This window comes from Leptonychotes weddellii, chromosome 4 (assembly GCF_054177405.1).
Source record: "Leptonychotes weddellii isolate Sample4059 chromosome 4, ASM5417740v2, whole genome shotgun sequence".
In the NCBI taxonomy this organism is placed as follows: Eukaryota; Metazoa; Chordata; class Mammalia; order Carnivora; family Phocidae; genus Leptonychotes; species Leptonychotes weddellii.
Window position 1 is genome coordinate 36,725,592 of NC_138372.1, and position 27,412 is coordinate 36,753,003.

General features: G+C 34.5%; 1 protein-coding gene and 1 pseudogene across 3 annotated transcripts in view; one reads left to right on the forward strand and one right to left on the reverse strand.

Annotated features, from left to right (window-relative positions):
- Nucleotides 1-27,412, reverse strand: part of FAF1 (Fas associated factor 1) — a 466,200-nt gene that overhangs the window by 184,514 nt on the left and 254,274 nt on the right. For all 3 annotated transcript variants that reach the window (XM_081816911.1, XM_081816912.1, XM_081816913.1), the window contains exon 7: nt 6,566-6,652. In XM_081816911.1, the coding sequence (XP_081673037.1) occupies nt 6,566-6,652 (87 nt within the window). The remainder of the gene's footprint in view (nt 1-6,565; nt 6,653-27,412) is intronic.
- LOC115940513 (large ribosomal subunit protein eL6 pseudogene) lies at nt 21,868-22,804 on the forward strand (annotated as a pseudogene).

The window sequence follows — 27,412 nt, forward strand, 5'->3', positions numbered from 1 at the left end:
AAAGAAGATGTGGGATATATATACAATGGAATATTATGCAGCCATCAAAAGGAATGAAATTTTGCCATTTGCAATGACATGGATGGAACTAGAGGGTATTAGGCTAAGTGAAATCAGTCAATCAGAGAAAGACATGTATCATATGATCTCACTGATATGAGGCATTCTTAATCTCAGGAAACAAACTGAGGGTTGCTGGAGTGGTGGGGGGTGGGGGAGATGGGGTGGCTGGGTGATAGACATTGGGGAGGGTATGTGATATGGTGAGAGCTGTGAATTGTGTAAGACTGTTGAATCACAGACTTGTACCTCTGAAACAAATAATACATTATATGTTAAAAAAAAGAAGATAGTAGGAAGGGAAAAATGAAGGGGTGAAACTGGAGGGGGAGACAAACCATGAGAAACTATGGACTCTGAGAAACAAACTGAGGGTTCTAGAGGGGAGGGGGATGGGGGATGGGTTAGCCTAGTGATGGGTATTAAAGAGAGCACGTATTGAATGGAGCACTGGGTGTTACATGCAAACAATGAATCATGGAACACTACATCAAAACTAATGATGTAATGTATGGTGATTAACATAACATAATAAAAGAAAAAAAAAGAAAAGTCTTGGAGGAAGGAAATTATTGCTCTAGGTATTCTAGGCAGAAGGAATAGTATGATTAACTGACACAGAGTAGGAGAGAGTATCATGCATATTTCAGGAACAGCAAAATGAGTATTTAGCTAAAGCTGAGATATATATGTTATCATATTCAATCATTGAGAAATATTTACTGAGCATTTATTCTGGGCCTATATGGGAAAATAAACCTAGAAGAGAAATTTCAGACCAAAGAATGAAGGGTTTTGAGTGCCAGCAATAAAAATCTGTACATAAATCAGCAAGTATTGGGTTGCCATTGAAGATAAGTAAGCAAGGCTAAATGTGATTCATTATGCACTTCAGAAATGTTAACCTTGCAACAATGGATGGAATGACTATAGTGGAAGCTTATGAGTTTACTTAGTAGGTAACTAGAGTGTAGTAAGTATGTGGTAATTGTGAGAGTCTATTCAGACAGCAGCTCCTGTAAAGTGGAGGGCAGGCATCCAGTGGCAAGGGAATGTCCATAATTTGACACGTGCCAAACCCAATGCATCAGGGAGAAGTTACAGAAGAAAATGTTTTGTTCCCACAAGAAGGATCAAAGTAGATAACATACCTAACATTCACAAATTCTTTTTATTTAAAACTACAAAAAGGAAGGAGGGTGTGTGTGTGTGTGTGTGTGGTTTTTGTTTTGTTTTTATTTTATAGAAAAACCATTGTGTAATGATTCTGCTTATAAATGATCTCCTTTTCAACGTGAAAATATTTAATAAGCAGCATTCTGATTCCTAACACATGCCTAAAGAACTGATTCTAAAATTCCTAATTTCTCAAGAGGCACCTGGGTGGCTCCGTTGGTTGAGGGTCCGGCCCTTGATTTCAGCTCAGGTCATGTTCTCAAGGTCCTGGGACTGAGCCCTGCATTGGGCTCCATGCTCAGTGGGGAGTCTGCTTAAAGATTCTCTCTCCCTCTCCCTCTGCCCCTCTCCCTGCTCGCTTGCTCTCTCTCTCTCTCAAATAAATCTTTAAAAAATAAAATAAAATTCCTATTTTCTTCAATTCTGAGTTAACATTCCTTTAGCCAATGATGGAACCATAGAAGCCCATTAGTAAATTCAAAAGAAAAAATAAGGTACACAATAAAAAAGGATTAAACCTGAAGGATTAAATTGTGTTTGCAGCCACTGCTGCACCACCTCTAGCTCACCCAGCTCTAGCTGAAGGAGAAGGGGAGTAAGTAAGGAGGTGTCTTTTCCATGGCCCCTACAAAGTGGACTGCAAATCTACTGGTGATAAAGCACTGAGGAAGCAACTGGATACAAAAGCCGGTAGCAAGAGTGCACCCTCTACTTGAAGGGTGAAGAAATCTAATCGTCACAGGCCTGGTATTGTGGCACTGTGTGAAATTAGACGTTATCAGAAGACCACTGAACTTCTGATTCGTAAACTTCCTTTCCAGCAGCTGGTGCAAGAAATTACCCAGGACTTCAAAACAGATTTGTGCTTCCAGAGTGCAGATACTGGTGCTTTGCAAGAGGCAAGTGAGGCCTATCTGATAGGCCTTTTTGAAGAAACCAACATGTGTGCTATCCATGCCAAATGTATAACAATTATGCCAAAAGACATCCAGCTAGCACACCGCACATGAGGAGAATGTGCTTAAGAACACACTATGACGGAAAACATTTCATTAAAAAAAATTTTTTTTTCTCTTCTTCCTGTTATTGGTAGTTCTGAATGTTAGATATGTTTTTTTCCATGGGGTCAACAGATATCTAAGTATATGGTTGAAAGTGGAAAAACAGAGGACACAAATCAGGTATTGGCAGTTTTTCCATTTTCATTTGTGTGTGTATTTTTAATATAAATGCAGGGACATAAAGCATTAATATAAGTCAAAATATTTCAGTGAACAAGTTTCAGCAGTTCAACTTTATAACAATTATAAATAAAACTGCTAAATTTTTCTGCACAATGCCAGCATTTGGATTTTTTAAAAACAAGTAAATTTCTTATTGATGGCAACTAAATGATGTTTGTAGCATTTTTATCATACAGTGTATTCCATCCATTAACTATACTCTTCTGAGTTGTCCTACATGCAAGTACATGTTTTTACTATTGTCTCTCTTCTGTGCTGTTCCTGTAAGTTTGCTATTAAAATACATTAAACTATAAAAAAATTTTTAATAAAAAAATGGAAGGATTTTTTCTTCCTTTATATAAGCATTATTAAAACTTGGAATTTTAAAAACTACATATATTCAAATTGTCTGCATTACAATAAATAAGGTGTCCAGACATAATTCAGAGTGTTAAAATTATTTCTACTCTCTGGAAACCAAGAGCTTCCTTGTTAAAGTGTAAAATGAGATTTCGCCTACTTGCAACTCCTTGTTCTCACAGCTGAACTGTCACAGCATGAAAACATTCCCCTACTGGTGCAGCTTTAGATACCTATTTCCCTGGTGAAAGAGCGCAAAAGGAACTGAAAGAGTTATTGACAATTCATACAGTATCCCATACCCCATTAGAGTACAACTACAAGCAAAGAAAATATTTTAACTCTGAAGGGAGACGGGACAACAATGTTTTAAATGATTGTTGACTTCACTGAGTAGCACTGAAAATGTCAAAAGAGTGTAGTCTATCAGGTTGGTAAGAGATTCAAGATTATACAAGAATCTAATTATAAGAAGTCTATTTCTTTGTCCCGTTTGCTAAGTCAAAGGTTAATGAGAAGTACGCTAAAGAAAACACCTCCTGTGTTATTGCAAAAAATTTCTCATGCAACATAAAAATTTAAATGAAAAAAGTATTTTAATCTAGTTCTCTCCATCAACATTTTAAAAAATAGCTTTTGAGGTATAATTTACATGCCATAAAATTTACTCATTTTTAAGTGCTCAATACAGTGATTTTTAGTAAATTTACAGAGTTGTGCACTCTCACCACGATCTAATTTTAGAATACTTGCATCGTCTCAAATCCATTAACTTCTTGATCTAAGATGTTTCCATAAATTCACAGAAGCCACTGGTAAGTTACTATATATTCAAAGCCACACAAATATCCGCAATTGAGCAGGAAAAGTGCAAACTAACCTCACTTTTAATGACCTTTATAATCAATCCTCTACTCTGGCACTGGGAAGAAAATGTTCAGGTGCTTTCTCTGAAAGTTAAACCATTCTAAGTATTAAGTTATGGCACACTGTCTTGGAAAGAAATTAATTATATTTTTGTTGGTAACACATTTCAGGCTGTTTACACAGCTGACATTTCTCAGCTGTACCCAATTCATGCCCTAAGCTGTGAGGACGATCTTGTTTTGTAGCAGATGCCTCCACTTAGTGATTTAAACAAGTAAAAAAACACCATCGCCTGCAACAATATAGATTACAAGCACCAGCTTTATGAGTTTTTATAATCCTAATGAAAGAAAGGTTTCATGACATTTCTTTGGCTGGGATCTCCTTAGAAGACTACAGTTATAAGCCATTTTTGCCAAAACCTAAGTACTGGAGCTAGTGGATCTGCTATGGCACCAGTTAAAAGCAGCGGGCCCTAAACATCTTTGTTGTATCAAATCATGCAGCTCAAGGCAACATCCTGCCAATGTGGCAACATTTGCTCTGGGGAGGTGTGGGCAGGCATCACTTCACAGGTTCTGGGACAAGGTGCAAATATGAATAATGAGGCAAAAAGAATCAAGTCTCTTAATAGAGATTCCCTCTTGTGTTAGCTGTGACTTAGATACAACACTAGGTAGTATTACAGTCTTGAATATGGTGAGTTTAAGCTGCTTTCCATATTCTCCTACAGGGAATGAAATTGCATTAGAACTCTTTGGTAAAAAGTTAAATGTTATAACAATCATTAAAACATGGGCCTCATAAAAGACTGTGTCGACTCAGTTTAATTTTTTAACACCTAAAATGTATAGGGCATGAGCCTACAGAAGAATTTATCACTGAATTCTTCACTAAATTTGCCTATCACTCTTGGAACTTGAATCTGTAAAGCCTATTTCAGTCTGGTGTCTTCAAGTATGGGGTCTCAGAGCAGTTGGCTTTTCAAACCCTGTGAAGTCCCACATTTCTGGACTATATCACCTATGTTCTTAAAATTATTTTTGCTTTAAACTTTGTATTATAGAAAATTTCAAATATATACAAAATTTGAGAAAACAGTGTAATAAACTGAATATACACATCATCCAGCTTCAACAATGATCAATATGTGGCTCACTTGGATTTACCTGTATCTCTACTCACACTCCCAACCCCACAAGTTATTTTGAAGCAAATCTCAAACACCATTTCATTTATATAACCCAGTCAATTCTTGCATGTGATACTTTTCTGAGTTAATATTATATGTTAATATTAATTATAATAGTGACTCATTTATTGAGTGTCTACTGTGAGCTGGGTACAATACATATATTATCACTAATCCTCCTCATAACAATACTGCAAATTAGTGAGGTAACTGAAGCTCAGAGAATTTAAGTGACATGGTCAGATCTTAATTATTTTCTTCTATTAACGTTATTATTTCTTGTAACAGATTATTAGACAATGCTAAGAACATTTCTGTTTTCTCCATGTCTCTCCAGGTAAACAGAAAGCTATCATTCATGAACATTACTCTTATTTTTGTAAAAATAAATGTAGCACATTTTCTGTCAAACGCGTCAAATTTTATCCAATAGGGAAAAAAAAAATCCAAAGTAAAAACAACAACCACACCCCTACCCGTTAGCCATGGATAACCAGTCAATAATTCTAATGATTTACTATATCAACATTAAGATCAGTTGCTTAGAAATAAATGACTATATGTAAACAAGTTTTTCCACTTAAAAAAAAAAAGTTCCTCTATTTTCTGATTATTTTAAAGTTCTAAAACCTACAAAGCATTTTCCAAAAGCATGGTGTTTAAATTGTGAAATAATTTAGACTCAGATAGCATCTACATAAATTGTTTAAAAATGTTTCTATCTTCCACAAAATGTATGATGGTGGTGTTGAGAGAGAAGAAATAATTATTATCCATATAGAAACACAGTATTTACCAGAAAATAAAAAAGGTAATTTGCTTCCTAGCTATAATCATTTGGGTATTTATTATTAAAAGATGTTTACAAAGTCTCAATTTCTTTTTAGCCCTATTCATTACAAACATTGGACTTAACTTCAAAATTCTTGAAACGTTCTCATTTTTTTACCTTTTCTTCTTTTTCTTTCTTTCTTTCTTTCTTTTTTTTAAAAGGGTATCTGGTTAGAACAAGATTATGGGTAAAAGTGGCCAAAATGTAATTTCAGCTGGCCCCCTTAGATGATAAAATTTACTTTCTGAGAAAAGAATAATCACTGCAAACAGGGCAGAGACAGGAAAGGTTTCAAAATTTACAATAGGATAATTATTGTAAATAGATATAATAACAGGTAAAAATGACAGACTAAATCTTTTCCTCTAGCTTTTTATGGCAGTGAAAATTATGGGTATTTTAAGAATAAAGGGCCATTAATATTACTGTAAAAATTAACATTTTAAAAAAGTATCAACCTACTATGGGAAATGTAGTTTTGAAATTAAATATAATGATTAGGTTGATTTTGAGACAACTGTAATTTAGGAAAAAAATTGTGCTTGGGATATTTCATTAGGAACGTCTAAATATATTCTTTTCATTAAGGAAAAAATTATATCAAGCAGCATCAAATTCCTGATATTGATACTATAACTTTACCAAAAGAATGCTGATATACTTGGTTTATGATATCTGTTCTGCAAGTGAACTCAAATTATCACAACTCCTTATTTTCACATTATTTGATTTATAAGGTTCTTTCAATGGAACATTCAAAGCATTTGATTCTGCTTATTATCACAACCAATTAGACTGAAAGTGGCAAAAGAGAGAAGAGAATAAAAAACTGATAACTCAACTGTCACTTACCGAGTCATCTGTGGCAGAAGTTGGCCAGCCCTCCCATAATTGATGGCGAACAGGGATACTAGTAAGGTCATACACATTTCTCTTTACCTATACAAAGAAAAAGACAGCACAATTAAAATAAGGTTTCCACATGACTTATGATCATTGCCACTTATGTGATATTCATTGTATTTCCTTTTCTGGATTTGAAACAAAAATTTGAAACTAGGAAAACAGAAGTCAGAAAAATTTTGTAAAAAATTCTAAATCAAATTTAAAAGCAGATTCTCAATGAAGACTAGGGGAAATAAAGGTTCAATAAACATCTCCCTCTGCCGATTGTTTTTATATTCCTGGATGACTTCAAGTTTCTTTTCAGTCAGGAAACTTGAGGTACACAGTTCATCTATGATGGACTATAATTATAAATGTTATTAATGTATTAAATCTTTAAATGACTCATGATGTGCAATAAACAAAAGATATACTTCAAGTTTCTATGTAGTTTTTGGTTGTTGTGTTTTATTTTTTGGACAGGGCAGGAGGAAAAACCTGAAGGTATCTTTATTGTTTGGTGGAAGTTTCAAAGATATAAAAACTTAATAAAGCAGCACAGATTATTTCTTTGATATAACCCCAAATTAAAAACTATTTCAACAGAATATTTATTAAATGAAAGTCATCTGTTAACATATTATTTAGGCTTCTCCTGAAAATAGGGTAATGATACTTTTAAATACTGTTAAAGATGAAAAACTACTTTTCTCAACATGCAACATTGTACCTTTCATTTTAAAAGGACAGGAGGTAAGTAATTTCTCCAAATAAAGTGTTGGAAGGTTAAACTCTATGTTACCCAGTAATTAAGAGGTGTGGTTTCTGTCTTTAGCTTTACTTCTAAATAGGACACAGAAATTCTATTTCATTCTGAATGTACAAATTTAAAAAAATAACAAGTCCTAAGAATGGAGAGATCACCCATCTTAACTAACTCTTCAAGTTAGTTACAGGAATACCTGACTGTAACAAGTAAAGCTAGTATTGAAATGTTGCACATAATCTGTTCTATGATGCCACTTCGATATGGAAAACAAGCAGTATTCATTCATGTTTTAAAAAAAATGCAGAAGCCTAAAGTATCACATTATCCAATTACAGCATCTTGTATCACATTACTGTTTATTATACATAAACACATCTAAGTTATCCTTCCAGTGAAATAGAGATATATACTCACTGGGGAAAAGAAAAACAAAACAAAACTCGGAACTCAATCTATTTTTATCTCTAATGTACACCTGTGAAAAAAGACTAAGTGAGAACTGAGGAGCTTGGGGGCATGGCTTGATCCCCACTCAATTCAAACAAACAGCTTTTCTTCAGAGGTTCTTAGCAATGGTCAGTCTACCATGCAGTATTTTGTTTATGGCCAGCTGCATGAAGTTTGGAAATTTTCATTAGTTATTATCAACACAACAATTTAACCAAATGCAACTGGGCAAACTTCTGACCACTTCCACTAGCCAAGACTATTTTGTCATGCTGAAACATTAGTGCTCTTAAGGAACAGGGTGTTTCATAAACCCAAAGCATTATATTAATAAAAGAAAGGGAAAGGACAGAAAAGGCATTATCAGGAGACTTTAGGCCTCAACACAAAAAATTCCTTTCTTAAAGTTATTTTTGAATTATGTTGTCTAGATACACCAAGTTTCCTCAGCTATTGGGTGGGGGGGGGAAGAGAAAGACAAGACAAATATTTACATCTGTTGGAAAGGTAGCAAGCCTACCCCAGCATTGAAGAGTATACACAAATACTATGGGTTGAGTATATAAACAAATAACTCTGGAGTGGGATTCTTTAAATTCCACCTTAATTCCAAAACACAACAATATGGTATTATGAAATAAACAGTATTTTTCTTCTTCCATTAACTCATCTGTAACTGCACTGAATTGAATAACATTCCTTTGCTATTCTAAGCCTGAAAAGCATGTTCTGGCTATAGTGTTATGTTGGTATAAAGCACAACGCCAGACTGATGTGCTGAACAAAAGTGATCAAAGTTAGAGTAATGTTAGCCATTGCACAAGTATTTGGCTTCATTGTTCTTCCCAGAATGACATCTGTTAAGCAACTTGTCATAGAATAAACTGGTTAATGCGGACAGAACTTGGCTGAGACAGTACAACGTAAAGCATATTAGGGAAGGCATATTAGGCTAATGTTTGATTGTTCCAATGAAAAACTAAATTCATAGAGTTTCTGAGATTAAGCGAAAAGAATCATGTATTAAACCGCAATCACTAAACAACAATTTAAGTGAAAACAAACCAGTCTTTCAAAAATAATTTCCTATTTTATCAGTGTTGTAACCATAGGCAGATTTTACCATTATATGAAAGAAAGATAAGTGATAACGAGAGCAAAACCACAAAATGAGTGATGGTTTTACTAATGGAGATATTCAAATTCCATTATCTTCATTGACGGTTTTACTTAATTAAAAATTTACGTCACAATTTTGCAGAGAAGGAAAAAATCCCAAATGTATACTAAAGTAAAAAATGATTCTTTTAAAAAATTAGTATTCTAGGAAACCTGAGTAACAAAATACAGCTGTGTATAAAATGATGCAGATGAATTTAAGGTCATCATGAATCATATGAAGAACAGAGTTCTCTTAGAAAGGGAAGAAGGATGGAGAAACAGAGGAAGGAGAGTGAGAGGCTGGGGGGAGAAAGGTAGGACTAAAGGGAAGAGGGAAAGGGGACAGGGAGGAAGAGAGAGAAACTGAGAGACTGATTGATTTGAGAGATTTGACAGCACTTGAGAGAGGCAGAAAGAACACACACACAGGCTGGGATGTTGTAGCTGGCATGCCCAGCTGCCATTATTGTGCTACTTCTGATGGAGTTTCATCTTTAGAGATTTGTGTTAAATTCCAGTTAAGGACAAGTGGCACTTCACAGGGTAACATTTCCTAAGGGCCTTTTTGTCTTACACATTTTCTTTGATCAGCATTGGCTCAGTAACATGCTGAACCTTCATAATCTTTTCAATTCTGGTTATGCATTAAGCTCTAAATCTATGAGATTTCAGGCTGCTAAACTATGCAAATGTTTCAATTAGTTCTGAAGAAATTTAATAAACGCTTTGATTACCAGCTGAACATTAAAGTTATGTTGCAAAGTATACTGTATATGGATCAAGTATTCTACACTGACAACAGACTTTTCAGAGTTTGTTTTCTAGATTTTCTAAAAGGATATTTCATTTCTTCCCCTTGCCTCAGATAGTTGTTTGTGACTAAGAAAAAATTAGATTAACTTGAAATAGTACAGAATTAATACAGTACTGATTTGCTTTTCATAATAAACATCTATTTATTATACTATAATTAATATATAAAGCTAAGCAATGCTCTTAACTTCAAACTTCATATTTCCTCATGTGCATTTTCAGTGATAAATACAGCACTGGGGAAAAGATTATTTTTATTTTGACCTGCTCAATATAAAACTATATTAAGATCTTCATCTCCCACAAAGTTTTCTTCTGAGTTCCATAAATTTTCAAATTATTTTATTTTTTAGTTAAATTTTATCAGAATTTCTTAGAAAAAAATTCTTATGAAGTTACTCTGCTAAAGGCTAAATTTTGAGGCTCAGATTAGCCTCGAATGAGTTGTTTGTAGCTATTCAAACTGAAATATAAAAAACTTAGTTAAAACTTGTCAGCCTTAATAAAATCATTCCTTGTGTGCTAAATGTTGATCAAACTACTGAAAAACATTTCAGGGAATTTTAAATGTCATTTAAAGAGAAAGCAGATTCTGATAGTAGAAAAGGCACAACAAGGTTTGAGGCATTATGGCATAAAGAGAGGAGAGAACTAGATTTCTAGTCCTAATTTTGCCCAGCTATTATTGTGGGCAAGTTGGTGAAATCTCTCTGAGACTTAGTTTACTCAATATTAGAAGAGAATAAAACAAATCACTTCTGATTTTCAAAATTCTAAAATTTTATGACAATATTGGAGTTAATCCTAGGAAAAGGAAAAGAAGAGCATTCTATATGTAAGAGAAGGAAGTAATGTGGGAAAGTTTAAAATGAACATGGAAGAAAAATAGTAAAGAGTTAATACAATCATCCAAAAGGAAAACTGCAATTAATTTCATGTAAGAATAACATATTTATAATAAGCATTTAGATGAATTTTTTTCTTAGATGAGAAAAGTCTTAGCTTTTGTTTTTTATTACACTAAAAAGTCTACACTTTTTAAAAGGCTAAATAACTGTTTCCTCTTATGAAATCTCATTTAAAAGTAAAGCCAGTCATGTTGGTTTCCCAAATAACTATTCCATCAACCAAATGTTATCCGTGAGGCTATGGTTTTGCCAGAATACTACTAGCTAAGTGCTACCGTTGTAAAGTTCCATTAATTTATGTCAACATCTTTAAAATTTTGAAATCTGGCTCAGGATTCTTCACATATCAAACATTTTAATATAGCAAAAAAAAGAAACAAAATAATTTCCATGGGATTAGAACAGCTATAAATTTATGAGTATTCTAGTTCCTAATTTCTCTGTATTAAGAATACTATGGCAAATTACAACCCTTACCAAAAAGCACCCTGAAACGGACATCTATCTCATTCTCTTATCAATCAGAAGAAAAAGGCCTTTGGTCCTATTAGAACCTGAACTTACCCAAATTTTAATTATATCAAACTTTGAACTCCAAGTACTTCACACTACCAAATAATGCTCTGGTTAGGAGTTTGCTAAATAGTAACTGCACTGAACAAATAAGTATTTGTGTGTGGGTGTTTAAATCAAAATAAGGCATACAGACTAGGCTTCCTTCCAGTTTCCTAGCAATCTTTGGTGCTGTGAAAGGCTTATAGTTAAGAAACCAATCATTCCTGATCCAGACTGGGTTTTGAACACATACTTTATATCTAAGAACTTTTCTTTTTCTTCTTTTTTAACACATTATATACTCACTGCAGTTGCAGATGGATTTGTTTTACTAAGATGCAAGTTAAAACCCTCCTAAAAATCCTTCCTGAACAAAAACACTTGAAACCGGATGGTGCAAGGGGAATGAGAAGGTGGCATCAGTAATCAAATGTTAATTAGCAAGCTTTTTTTCCCCTTCCCTCAGGGCTGGCCTGTGTTGGAGAATTCAAATCAGAAATCAATGCTCCAAGTGTTTAACTATTACTTCTTCTCATTAACCATTTAAAAGACTCAGCAATTCTCTCCTCATAAAAACAGTAACTCGAGACATTTCTTTTTCTCAAATACCATCTTTCCAGAAAACAATGAAGATGTTGTTTGAAGAAAACTATAAAATTGAAGTTGCTTTCAATCAGGCTTTGAACTGACTGTATTCTGCTCTTTAAAACATCTTTTGGCTCTAACTGAATTCTTCATTCCAACAACTGTAACTAAGTTTTGCTTTGTATACCATACTTAAAAAACTTATTCTACCTCTTACTTGTCAGTAAAGAAGTTTGACAATTGGCATTACTGCGAATGATGACAATAAAGCTAATCAAATATGGAAACACATTTGAATGCATATACTTGGAAATGGATTTTATCCATCCTAAAAAACTACCATGGATAAGATTCAACACTTTCATTAGAAACATGGTTATATTCATAATTGCCTATCCTAAAAGGTTGGTGTGGGTGAAAATGATATAAAATAGATAGATCATATTTAAAGTGACTGAACTAATGATCATAAATTAAAATAAATTCCTATCTTTAGCTAAAGGTTAAGCCTGGATTTTAAAAGAGAATTCCTACAGTGCTAAGAAAATGTTTATAGATGAGCAAGGCTGAGTATATTTCACAAAGAGTAAAGATGCTAAATTTTAAGAGCTTTCTGGGGAAAAAAAGGTCTCGAGAAACTATGAAGTTGCAGAAGTTGAAACCATAAACAACAACAATAAATAGAACAATTATTTTTCTACAACAGTGGTTCTCAAAGTGTGGTACCTGGAGAAAAGTACTAACATCACCTGAAAACTAGAAATGAAAATTTGGGGGACCCATCCCAGACCTAGTGTGTTGGAAACTCTGGGGACTAGCATTCTGTATTTTAACAAGCCCTCTAAGTAATTCTTACTAAGCCAAAGTTTAAGAAGCACTGTTTGAGGATGTGTGAATCATGGGCTTTCCCAGATAACCATGCCTTTCTAGAATATTCATTCTAAAGTTCTTTGAATTTGTGCCTAACGTAGACAATCCTTTCTGAGAAAAAATATGATTAATAATGATTTGTTACAGAAATTTTAGACATGCTATAATTTTATTTGAATGATAAAGTGATCATTGTTAGTTTAAGAAATTAATGAGACACCCCACTACCTCTTTACTACAGACTTTATAGCACTGAAATAATTGAGAAATAATAATCTTCATCATTGAAAATCTGTGTTATTCTTCTGTTTTTCTGCCTTAAGCTTAAGTGTGATTGCTTTCTGGCTATAATATATATTTGGACAACACAGTAAAATTGCAAATCCACAATAAGTGATATATCGGTCATGATAAATAAATAATAAATAAATAAGTAAATGTGGAAAACACCTCTATACATCAGCTGAATTGAAGAAATGTTCCTAAACATCAGAGAACCATGTTTGAAGCAAATGAAAAGCTAAACAGTTTTGTTTGTTTTTTGTCACTCTCTTAGGCTAGAGAAACAAGACCCAAAGGAAAAATAGCAAGAGGTTAACCTCATATCAGTCAGTCGAGACCTTATCCTAGAGGGCAATATCTCCTCTCTATTCTTTATGGAAACACTAAGAGCGCAAAGTTTTTCAAACTATTTAATGGTCTAATAGATATGTTTTTTAATGCCTGCAATGAATATATCAGTCACTCAAAAAATGCTCTTAAAATTTCCCCTTTTAAAATAAAGTAAATCAATCAATTTATAATTCCTTCCACAATTAAGTCAAAAGTCAATCCTAGAAATAATTGCACAATGATAAGAACATTTTTAGGAGTTTTACTTTAACTTAACCATTTTATAAAGTGCAATTTTATGTATTACTTCAAAGATTGATTATATAAATCCAGAAATACCTGTATGTAAGAAATGTTTTGATTTTTAAGTCTGAATTTTAGCAGACAATTTAATATAATGTCAGAAGTAGTATATAAGTTAATCTTAAGGATATAATCATATGTGTAAAACCCAATATTTAACTATAAGGACATTCATTGCACCTTGTATATCATCAGACATATACAAAATTGGCACAATTCTTAATATCCAATAATAGGATAAATAAATAAATAAACAAAATATCATGCATCCATTAAAATGATGATGTAGAACCAGGGTCAGCAAAGTATAGCCCCGAGGCCAAATTCAGTCTGCTGTGTTTGTAAATGAAGTTGTGTTGGAACACTACCACTTCCACTTGTTTATATAATAACGTCTGTGGCTGCTTCTGAATTACTACGATGGCAGAGTTGAGCAGATGCAACAGAGGCTATATGGCCTGCAAAGCCTAAAATATTTATTATTTAGTCCTTTACAGAAAAAGTTTGCTGACCTTGATATAGAAGAATATTTACTAACATTAAAAGTTGTTACATATTAAAGAAAAACCAGGTTACAAAATTATGTACATTTCTGCTTGTTATTAAGTTACATACATATATACACATATATATGTGTATATTATATATATTACATATGTGTATGTGTATTATGTGTATGCACAGAAAAAAATACACAAGATAAAATTTGTTCCCTCTGTATCATGGAATTATGACTCATTTTTATTTTCTTTTTATCTTTTCTAAGTTTCTATTACTTCTGTAATAAGAATTTTGTTTTGCTTTATTTTTATTCAAGGTAAAGACATGCCCTTCGAGTCAGAACAACCTTGTTTTCAGTTTCAGCTGTGCTACTAATTATAAATAACCCTGAACAAAGTAAAGGGGAAGGAAAGAGAAGCAACCGAACATTTACTGAGTATCTTTTAGAAACCAGGAACTAGGTTTTATGTTAACATATCATCTTCATAACAACCTTTTACATATATTATTGTCTTCATTTAACAAATGAGAAATTGAGGCTCAGAGACAATAAAATAATTTACCTATGGTGACTACTTAATTAAATTAGGATTTAATTTAGTTCTCGGAGATTCTAAAGTCTAGATTCTTTCTGGACTATGACATAATCTTCTCTTAGCCTGAATTTCCTCTTCTGTAAAATAAAGGGTTGTAATAAATCTTCAAATTTCTTTAATATCTTTAAAATTCTTTCCCACCTGACACTTTTATAAATGCAATGTGTAAGAATTTTCTATGAGACCATTTATACTTACTCTAAATGGTGGGCATTAAGTGGTAACAAGTAAGAGTAACCAACTACAAATAAAAAGCTCTGTCATGAGACCCAGAGAGCCTTTTCACACCTGTTGTGCTGCAACAGGCAATGAAGAGCAAGTTACAGGCTGTAGATTTTGTACTTTTAAGCACTATAGAGGAAGGACAACTGCCAGATCAAATAGCAACTTGTTATTGTTTCAACAGTTGAATGTGGCCTTCACAGTATGAGGGCAGTTCCTGGTGTCACACACAGCTGGGAAAGAAATAGCAAGATAAAAAATTTTCAAGGAAAATAAATCAAGGCAAAAGAACAGTTAATAGTAAATAAACTATAAAGTGAGAGGTAGCAAGGCTCTTTCTCTTATAAGCTTTTGCCCAAAGCCTTCTGAGTTACCACCCCATGCTAATGTAAGAGTTCTGCCTAGAATAAAAGAATTTGAAGACATTCACACTATAGGTCTGCTTCTTCTACTTTGCCAATTTACAGTAAATTATGCCCTACCTTATTATTCTAGTTTTCCTTCTTTCAATAGTTGGGCCCTCTTGCCAACCCCTCTTTTGATGTGGACAATGCTTTTGATTTGCACAAGTGAAATTCTGGTCAAGAATTTGTTTTTACTTACAATCTCTACGGGTTCTAATGTAAAATTGTGGGGCAATGACGTTAATCTACCCTACCAATTTGTTTTATCATAGAATTGCATTTTCTTTTAAATTTTACACACACACACACACACACACAGAAATTAAACTACTTGTCCAAATGTCATTCAGTTAGTCTAGGTCAGGATGATAATGCAGATTTTAAGTTCTTAATCCATTTCTTCTTTCCTCTCAAAAAAAATTTTTTTAAAGAAAAGACCATTGCTTCTAGAGGAAACTTCAAATTTTTTAAAATGCTGCCAATCCTCCTGTTTTGGGCAAAGACCCATCTTTATATTTTGATAAAGACTGTGTATCCTTTACCCATTCTGGTAGCACCACACTGATGCTTAGACATGATGTTTATGTTTGCTTTGCTGCTTTCTGTTGCCCATCCAGGCCTTTGCCTTTCTCTGAGATGCTGAAAAAAGTGGTGGGAACCATCAGCAATGGAAGCTCAGTCTATAATCAGGTCTCTTATAATTTTATCTTTTCTTGTTAACAAAAAAATGCAAAAAACAAAGACAACAAAGGGACTTAGTGTTGGGGTCTGCCATGAATACTAAAGTGGCCTGGGGGTGTGGCTCATCAAGTGAAAATAAACCATTCAAGTCATCCACATCAAGGAGAAAGTTTGGGAACACTAGGCCAGTGTTTGCATTTGGGGCCCTGGAGTCAGGAGAGTTACATTTCCCTTCACTCTGCTTAACCAAGGCACCAGAGACAACCTATTTAACCTCTCCTTTCGGAAATATTAAGTAATCTCCAAACAGCAGCACTGAATGATATTTAGAAGTGCGTCCAGTTAGGTTTTCTGATTCTAACTTGCTACTTTCCAAGATCAGTTTTCAGTATTACTCTCTCCAAGAGATATGTGGGTGGGAGGGCAGGGAGGATATCTTAAGGAAAGTAGCAGCCTTGACTAAGAGCAAAATTGTAATAAGAGGATGGGCAACATAATCACATACTTTGTTAATTTTAGGTGAATGAGGTAGAGTAGGAAACTTGTTCCAAATGACAATTTAATTAAAACTTATCAAAGTGAATTGACACTATGAATTAAAGTCTAATACTACACACCAAACCCTAACTAAGGACTAACGCTGCCAATGCGCAGAAGCTCCACACAACTGGGTTTTAATTAAGGCAGTTACAATCCCAACCCAAGGATTTCACTGTTAGGGCTGGCTCTGAAATGTAAATATAGCTATTTTATAAAGAAAATAACAGGAATATCCTAGCCAATGTATTCTGATCTTAATGTATTAAGATCAGAAAATGTTTTTTTTTTTTTTAAATCATGATTCATTAAATAAGCAGGCATTCTAAATAAATTGTCTGAAGTCTCCCATTAAAAAAAATTACTCCTATTTTTTCATTAACAAAGCTATTCCTTAGCTCATCCCTGCCATAACCTACTCTATTCAAAACCATATGGGAAAGGACATTAAAAAACCGCCACAAATGATGGACTTCTGGTATTAGTGCTACACACTGCATACCCCTATTCATTATTCTACCTCCCTTGTTTAATCTATCATTAAGATTCAGTGACCCTACACTAAATTTAAAGCAGATCCTTCCTTCCTCCCATGCCTAAATTCACATACTTTTCTAGTTGGGGATGCCCTCAAGTATTAACAACTCTACGGGGTTTCTCTAATCTCAGCTCTGAACTATGTCATGCTATAGAACCAAGAAATTGCTGTTTTACATCTCTAACTATGGAGGCTTCCATATAAAAGGACCATATAATTTACTTAATAAGATAAAGGGGGAAAAATCACCATTTAATAAGTATTTTTTTCATTGTATATGAGGTGCATGGAGACACTGTCATATGCTATGTTGTCTTACAAGTTAATAATACCTAGAGGCATTACTTCAACTGTATTCATCACAGAACTCAAGAGTTTTAAATAATAGTGAAAATGTCAGGTGTTGACTATCTTAATAAATGGAAAAACAAAGGAAAAAAAGAACATGCTGATTTAAATATATAGTTGATAAAACAATGATTTTGGGGAAAAGATTTCAAGAAATTAGCAAGGTAGTATTTCTAGAAAATACTAAACTTCATTTTCAAATTATAAACAAAAGAATCTAATGTACAATGTGGCAAAATAAAGGGTAAGGAGTTGTGTGTATGATGGTCTACCAGTGCTAACAGAATTTCCTATGAAGATAGAAATGTTCTTTATCTGTGCTGTCCAATAGGGTGGCCACTAGTCCCATGTGACCACTGAGCATTTAGAACACAGCTAGCTAGTGTAGTTGATTAAGGAACGTAATTTTTAACTTTATTTAATTATAATAAATTTAAATTTAAATTGCCACATGTGAATAGTACCTACCCTACTGAACAGTATATTAAGATTACTTAAGTAGAGAACACTGTGAACAACATAAAAAACATACTACTGATAAAACTATATACTTACATACTTTATCTCATTCTTATTTCTTTATAGTCCTTGAGACATAAAGATAGAAATATTGTGCTAAATTAATTTTTCACACATATAATTTTATTGTTTTTAACAATGTTAAAGTAGCCTAATAAGTACCAATAGGAACTAACTGCTTTAGTATTCTGAAATTGAAGGAATAGTAACAGAATACACATAAATAATACTGTACTTGGAAAAAAGCAATATGGGCTATATTATAATCCTTAAACATCCAAGATAGTCAAATATTCTTTAGGAAAAAATATAAGCTTGATTTACATAGCTGCCACATTATGTAGGTCTAATTATTCATCAATTCCTTCCTTCCTTCCTTCCTTCCCTCACTCACAAAATGGTTACCTGGGAATAATTACAATGATTTAGATGTTACTACAACAAATGATGTTAACTGCACATCTGGCAGTTTTTCATTTAAGAGAGTGGTGATTCAAAATTAATGCCTTCTTTTTGGGCCAAGGTTCCTAAAGCATTCATAGGAGCAGAGCTGGAAATAGACAGATATAATAGATGCTATAACCACTACCAGTCTCATACTCAGTTCCATATTGATTCAATAAGTTATTACTGAGCATCTATCACTTCAGTGATTACAATACAGCAAAGAAAGTGCTGGGTGAATAAAATGCAGACCTCTGTACTCTCTTGAGGAAGTGCATCTGGTTATAAGAAAATATGTGAGAATGGCTATAATATACTTGTTATAGGATTTTTTTAAAAGGTAAATAAAATTAATGAATGAATGAATGAAAAAAAAATGCAGATGGGACCAGAGAAGAGAGTTAAGAATGAAATATAAAACATTTCTCCTCCTTTAAAAAAGCAGATCATCTTTTTATTAATGCTAAAAATTAGGGTGACTTAAAAAATACTTTTAAAGAAAGCACATAATATACTGCTAACAAAGTACTAGGAGAATTTCTCACTGGATTTTATAAACAATAGATAAACCTGTTTTAGGTTTAACAAATACATTCATTGACTGCTAATAATTCATGAGCATTCATAGCTGTCCAGCCAGTCAAAAAATATCTACTGAGTGTCTACAATGAGGAAGCTACTATTTTGTAGTAGTGACTAAGAGACAAAGTCTCTGCCTTCATGGAGTTTAAATCATTCTATAGTATGTATATGGCAGGTGGGGGGCAGTAAGGAAGGAGACAGAAAAGAAATAAGTAAAAATATAAACAAGATAATTTCAGATTAGTTAAGTTCTATGAAGGGTGATATTAGACTCCCACAGTCATTCTCTACTTTAGATGAGTTGAATCCTGAATGAGAAGGTACTTATCCCAGAAAGAATGTTCCAGGCATTGAAATATGAAATGCAAACGTACTGTCAGGTGCTTTAGATACACGTATATACTCTCTAATTTTTACTATCAAGTTCAACGCAGCTTTTATTCTTTTTTTGTTAACAGAAAAAGCAACTGAGGATTCAAACTCTCCAAATAAGTAGCATAAACAGGATTCAAAAGGAAATGTATGGGACTCTGAGGCACTTTATCTTTTTCACCGTACCATGATACTTCCCCCAAAACTAAAACTAGAAAAGTCCGTTCTTTTTCATTAGATTATTACTGCCCCCCCCTTTACATCCCTTACCAAAGAAATATTACCCACACAGTTCACTTACTTGGCTAACTCTTCCTTCACAGGTTGGGTCATGCATTAGTTCAACTAGACTAAATACTCATAAATCCCAAATTACTGTCAGGTACAAATTAATAAAGTTTATTATACTAATAGCTAAACTCAAAGGGATATTTCAGAGATTCTGATCAAAGATACCCTGTCTTCAAACACAGCTGGGTGTTGTTTGTACATTTTTGCTCACGTGAATAGATATTGTCATGCATTCCAAAATAAAAGGCAAGTGCATTTGATCATATTTTATTTTTTGTCATGTTTCACTGCATTATGCCAGTACTTAATAAATTTGAGGATATCTATTCTTGAAAATTGTGGCAGCCTGGCAATCACATCCAATGAAAGCCAGTTATTTCAGAGCATCATTCTCTGACACCCCAACACTACCACACCTTCTAAATTGAAAAAGATGATGGGAATAGCTGTTGCTAAAGCACAGCTAGACCCTTATCACCTTGTGCATTTAAAAGTAAATCTAGGACGCCTGGGTGGCTCAGTTGGTTAAGCGACTGCCTTCGGCTCGGGTCATGATCCTGGAGTCCCGGAATCGAGTCCCGCATCAGGCTACCTGCTCAGCAGGGAGTCTGCTTCTCCCTCTCCCGCTCCCCCCTCTTGTGCTCTTTCTCTCTCTCACTCTCTCTCTCAAATAAATAAATAAAATCTTTAAAAAAATAAATAAATAAATGTAAATCTGGTAAACTTTCTATACCTGTATATGTTCATGGTTCTTTCATTCATCCATTCAACAAAGATTTCTTAAGCACTTCCAAAGTCCTAGTCTCTGAAAGTCACAACAGCAGCTTTCTCAAACCCAGGTGTCCAGAGCAGCCAGACAGGAATATAAATGAGTGAAATGTGACAGGCAAATGGCATTTAGATTTAGTTTTGAGGAAGCAATACTGGGGTGCTGGGGACTATGGCAAACAGGAGAGCATACTTCATCCAATGAGGTGGCTGCTACTCCAGAACAGCTGATTGCTGCTATGAAAAATCTGGGGTTCGATGTTCCCAGAATTTTCTCATTCTTTGAGAGAAGCCAGAAGCCAGGAATCCTGGTTTGTTTTGTTTGTTAAATGTGAAGCCTCCCAGCTTTTAAATGTTGGCAACCAGTTCAAATTTAAAACACTCTCGGACCAAAACTGATAGCCAAACTTGCAGTTGGCCAATTTACAACCTCTGCAGGACAGATACAAAGGTAGAAAAAGACACAATATTCTTGCCTTCAAGGAAGTCACAGCCCTGTGATGGTTACACCCAGAAACAAATATTCATGGTTCAATGTGATGATTATTATGATAAAGATATCAACAAAGTATTAGGAGCACACAGAGAAGAGACCATTATAAACAACTGCAGCTACCATTTATTGAGTGCCAAGGCACTGGTCTACACACTTTGCATATGTTACTACAGTTCATTTTCACATCAATCCTGTGGGTACAGAAAGGGCTTTATTATGTGCTAGAGCTGGATTTGAACCCTATTCTTTCCAACTTCAAAAATCTGTGGGTTTTTTCCTACCATATCACACTACTCATTGCTCCAAATAAAAGTCTTAGTTTCTGAAGATCAGTCATACAGAATATTTGAAAAATAAAACTAATACTTTTGCACCCAACTCATTTCATAAAATAGAGAAAATTTTAGATAGTGTTTTCAATTTAATAATTGCCCTGGCCACTACCTATACAGCACATATTCAAGATGTGAGCTTTAGACATTAACAAGTTGAGCTGTAGTACATTTTTGTATCATGAAGTTTTTTTTTTAAATGCTGAGATCCTAGTGGGTTAAAGAACTGCATTTACTCAATATGCAATAAATTTATTAATTTGATTAATTTAGCATTCAAATAGCACTTACTATGGCCAAGCACTATTCTAAGCACTTTTACAGATATTAACAATTTTCATAAATTTTCTTTTTTTAAAAACGACTTTAGGGGCACCTGTGCGGCTCAGCTGGTGAAGCGTCCAACTCTTAGTTTCAGCTTAGTCCAAGATCTTGCGTTTGGGGGATTGAACCCTGCGTCAGGGTCCGTGCTCAGTGTGGAGTCTGCTTCAGATTCTTTCTCCCTGCCCCTCCCCCTCTGCTCCTCCTGCTCTCCCACCTTCTAATAAATAAATAAATAAATAAATAAATAAATAAATAAATAAATAAAATCTTTTAAAAACTTATTGAGGCTCTTTCCCATCTTGCAAGATGGCGGGTGAAAAAGCTGAGAAGCCGGATACTAAGGAGAAGAAACCTGAAGCTAAGAAGGCTGATGCCGGTGGCAAGGCTAAGAAGGGTAACTCCAAGGCTAAAACGCCAAAGAAGGGGAAGCCCCACTGCAGCCGAAACCCTGTACTTGTCAGAGGAATTGGCAGATATTCCCAATCGGCTATGTATTCCAGAAAGGCCATGTACAAGAGGAAGTATTCGGCAGCTAAATCCACGGTTGAAAAGAAAAAGAAGGAGAAAGTTCTTGCTACGGTCACAAAACCAGTTGGTGGTGACAAGAATGGTGGTACCCGAGTGGTTAAACTTCGCAAAATGCCTAGGTATTACCCTACTGAAGATGTGCCTCGAAAGCTGTTGAGCCAGGGCAAAAAACCTTTCAGTCAGCACGTGAGAAAGCTGCGAGCTAGTATCACTCCCGGGACCATTTTGATCATCCTCACTGGGCGCCACAGAGGCAAGAGGGTAGTTTTCCTGAAGCAACTGAGCAGTGGCTTGCTACTTGTGACCGGACCTCTGTCCCTCAATCGAGTCCCTCTGCGTAGAACACACCAGAAATTCGTCATTGCTACTTCTACCAAAATTGATATCAGCAGTGTGAAAATCCCCAAACATCTCACTGATGCTTACTTCAAGAAGAAGAAGAAGCTGCGCAAGCCCAGACACCAGGAGGGTGAGATCTTCGACACCGAGAAAGAGAAATACGAGATTACAGATCAGCGCAAGGTTGATCAGAAAGCTGTGGACTCGCAAATTCTGCCAAAGATCAAAGCTGTTCCTCAGCTTCAGGGCTACCTCCGCTCTGTGTTTTCTCTCACAAATGGAGTTTACCCTCACAAATTGGTGTTCTAAATTTCTTACAAAGAACGTAATTAAATAACTGATCCATTTCAAAAAAAAAAAACTTATTGAGGTATGATTAAAATAGAAAAAGCTGTACATATTTAATGCAAACAACTTGATGAACTGGAGGTAAGTATACACCTGTGAAACCATCACCAGTCTAAGCCATAAACCTATCCCTCACCTCCAAAAGTTTCCTTCTAACCTCTTTATTTATTCTCATCATTATTATTACTATTATTTGGTGTTAAGAACACTTAATGTCTACCCTTTTAGCAAAGTTTTAAGTATACAATACAGTACTATTAACTATAGCCACTATGCTTTGCAGTACATCTCTATGACTTACTCATCTCATATAACTGAAACTTTGTACCCTTTCACTAATACTTTTCCATTTCCTCCTCCCCACCCCCAACATCTGGCAACCACCATTCTACTTCCAGCTTCTATGAATTTGATTATTTTAGATTACTCATATAAGTGATATCACGTAGTATTTGTCCTTCTGTGTCTATTTTACTTAGCATAATGTCTTCTAGCTTCATCCATGTTGTTGCAAATGGCAAGATTTCCTTTTTTAAGGCTGAATAGTATTCCACTGTGTGTATAAATCATATTTTCTTTATCCATTCATCCATAGATGAGACATCTGAGGCACAGAGAGGATATGTAACTTAACCAAAATCACATAATAATAATAATGATGATAATAAGTGCCTCTCTATATTTTATTCCCACTGTGATATACATGAAAAGGCAATAAACTATACACTACAATATATACTTAGTCTATAGTAAAACAACATGAATCAAGTGTTTCAGCGTCGTTACACTTCAACCATTACTATGTGCACATTAACTAATAACTTTGTAATTCAGTAAATACCAAAGTAACTTGGTTTGGAAACTATAATACCATCAAGATAAACCAATACACACTTTAAAATCCTTAATTTCATTAGTAATTAAGAAAATGCAAATTAAAAAATACCATACCACTCATGGGGCACCTGGGTGGCTCAGATGGTTAAGTGTCTGCCTTCGGCTCAGGTCATGACCTCCAGGTCCTGGGATCGAGCCCCATGTTGGGCGCCAGCTCAACGGGGAGCCTGCTTCTCCCTCTCCCTCTGCCTCTCCCCCTGCTTGTGCTCTCTCTGTCTCTGTATCTCTCTCAAATGAATAAATTTTAAAAATCTTAAAAAAAAAATACCATTCACACCTTTCAAAGGGGAAACAACTAAAAATATTGACATAATCCATTGTTGGTGTAATATGCATGCTCAAATAGCTGGTGGGTGAAGTAAAAAGTAAAGCTTTTTTGAAGGGGTAAATTTGGCAATATCTATTAAAATAAAATTAATGTCTCCTTCAACCCTGTCATTCCCTTTCTGGGTAGCTATCTTAGAGAAATCCATACCACTCACAAAGAGGGGCTGTCAATTTTTATTTTTTAAGGCTTCTGAGTTCCTGAGCCATTTACAATGAAAATATTACTTATGTACTTTCTGAGTAACTTAAAAAATAGTAACTAACACTATGATGGAAAAATTGTTGTTACACTTTAAAATGTCAACCTAAGTGTGCATAATAATTCTTCATTTTATTTCATATTACTAAGTATAGAAAAGTATGAATTGTGAAGCATATGTAGGCCAGATATGTAAACTACAAAAGGAAAATAATTTGTGTTTGACTATTTGATATAACCACTACACATTCAAAATTAACACTTGATGTCAGGCCCTTCCCCTGCTCCAGGCAGGTTTAACTCCACCTGTGCCACCCTTAAGATACCCCACAATATAAAATCTAAAAACTGCATCAGGAATATCCCCAATCTCTCATAAGTACAAATAGCATTAGCCTCATAGGCAAGTGTATAGGGACTGAGTAAGCAGGCAACTGTACACTACTGAAACCACAACTGTCATTTTTTATTTAACTCATGGGTCAGACAATGTCAAGCATATATCTGAGGGCAAGTTCATTAGTGTTTGACCAGGGTACTATAGGGAATCCGTTTTTCCTCTATCTTACACATTTCACAAAACACCATTTTTAGGACTAAAAACACAAGGAAGAAGGCAAGAAATGGACAATCTGATAAAGTAAAACTAGTTGCTTTTTAAAATATATATTTTCCTATGCCAGATCCTTTATCTACCAAATATGATCATCAACACAAAGTACATTGTTTTATAACTGCTAAATGTGGCAACAAAATTACTGAGGGAAGGGAAGCCAGTTCCTTTTAAAAAAAGGCTGTAGTTCTGAATTTCAACACCATTCATTCCTTTATTCAACTATTAGATGCCAAATGCTTTATACATGAACATATCCCTCAGTATCCCTATTAGATGGCCTTATTTCCACTTTATAGAGAAAAATGACATCTAAGTATTTGCCCAATTGATATACTTGCTTCTCTATGCAGATATTTAACAATGAAAAATGTAACATATCCAAAATTAAACTATTTTCATACCCAGTCCTCCCTATTTTAATAAATGGCACTACCATTCAGTTACTCAAGTCAAAAATTTAGGAATCATCTTTCATTTTCACCTTAATCTCACTGTTCATTCCTTTTAATTTGTAACCAAAACAAGACTACCACTGTCTCTCACCTGGACAAGTACAGTAACTACCGCAAAAGTCTAGGTGCTTTCACTTTTGCCTTCTGCAATCTATTCTACACATAGCAGCAAAAATAGTATCTTAAAAAACATAACTAGATCATGTAATTTTTCTTTTTGAAACCTCTAAAAGCATCCCATTGCACTTAGAATGACTTGGTCCCCACTTCTCCAAATTAAGAACTAATTATCCTCTCACCCACCAAGTTATTTGTTTAAAGATGAATATGTGACCCAAGCAGAGCCAGTTAAATCAGTAGCAGAAATTCGACTGTAACTACGAGAGAGGCAAATTTCACTGAACTTACTAAACTTGCAGAATAAACTTGGAACTGTATGTGCTAGCCACTGTATCAGCACTTGGGAAGAAACCGACTGAAAATAAAGATAGTTCAAAATAAAGTGGAAGCAAAAGATAAGACTGCAGTTTATGCTGGTTTGTGCTAGACATACCACTTGTGCTTATTCATTATTCAAACATTAAAAACTCACTATATGTCAAGTACTATACTGGGTAGACCCCAACAGGACTAGAAAATAAAAGGAACCTTTTCTTCTACATATATCAGAAAAATGGTATTTCCTTAAAACAGTTACTTTCATGCTTCCATGCTTTTCCTCTTGTCCCCTTGGAAAATTCTTACCCATTTTTAAACGTCCACCTCAAATATTACCACCTGAGAAGGCCTTTTTAAACCATATAGGTAAAGCCAATGTCAGTCCCTACAATCTTCAACAGACTTCTGTTACAGCACTAAATCATCTTTAATACATATGGGTTTATTTCCTTAGAAGTCCACATGCAAATTATCCTTGTGCTATAAGCTATTAGCATGGTGCTTAGCAAATGGTAAGAGTGCTGTGAATATTTGTTGAAATAGAAGTCCATATTTCTTTTACATAAGAAGAGCTTTATACAAATGACTCTAATGTAAGATACTACATTATTAGGTATCCAAAAAGTCACAAACAAAGAGCTAAGAGGAAAAGTCATTCTACCTCTATGGAAGATTAAAGAAAGCTTTATAGAAGTGGCATCTTTGAGCACAGACCTTAAAAACTTTCTAGATATGGACACGGAATGTAAAAGCAGTCAGAGCAGAAGAGAGCATGAACAAGGAAAGGTACAAGAAGTTGCAGGGGTGTGTGTCTAAGAATGCAGAGCAGCTCTGAGTGGTTGGAGCTTCTGGTAAATAGGAAGAACAAAGGTGAGGTTGTTTGCTTTTAGTTCATAGCAACACTCAGACATCAAGAGAACAATTTGATTACTCTGTAGATACTTAGGATATGGAATTAAGTATCTAATGGATGTTGAACTAGACCTTAACTTGCTACAGAACACTGCAGACATACAGTAGTACAGACAAATAAGTAAAACATACCTACTACTCTCCTCCTGAAGCTTACAACAAAAAAGAGAGCAATGGACACAATGATAAACAATTTTCATGCAATCCAGACCTTAGTACATCTTTAAATATTAAAAATCTGTATTTAGTGTTTATTATTAGGCATTGTGTTAAGAGCTCTAAATGCACTAATAAAGTTAATTTTTCATAACAAACTCCTGAAATATGTCATCTTTGCAGAGATGAAGAAACTGAGGCATGGAGAGACTAAATAACTTCACAAGGTCAAATTTAGTAAGTGGTACATCTAGCATAAAAGGCCTCCCCTCACAAAGGTAAAAAGACAGTGAGTTTGAGTGGACAAGTTTCTTAGAGACAGCAAAATTTTGTTGTAGTTATTGAACTAGGTGTTTGGGTTATGCTGGGGAGTAAGACAGACATAATTTTACTTCCATGAAGCATATAGTCTAATGGGAAAGACAAGTAAGCAGAACACATAATTACAACTTGTGATCAGTCCTATGAAGGAAATAAACTGAACTTAATGATGGAAACTAACAAAGTAGTGGAAACCTAGTTAGACTGGGGAAATGATGGCAGAGAAGGTCTTTCTAGGAAGACACTGAAGCTGAGACTTGAAGAATGAGGAGTCAAACATACAAAAGATGTTCCAGATAGAAG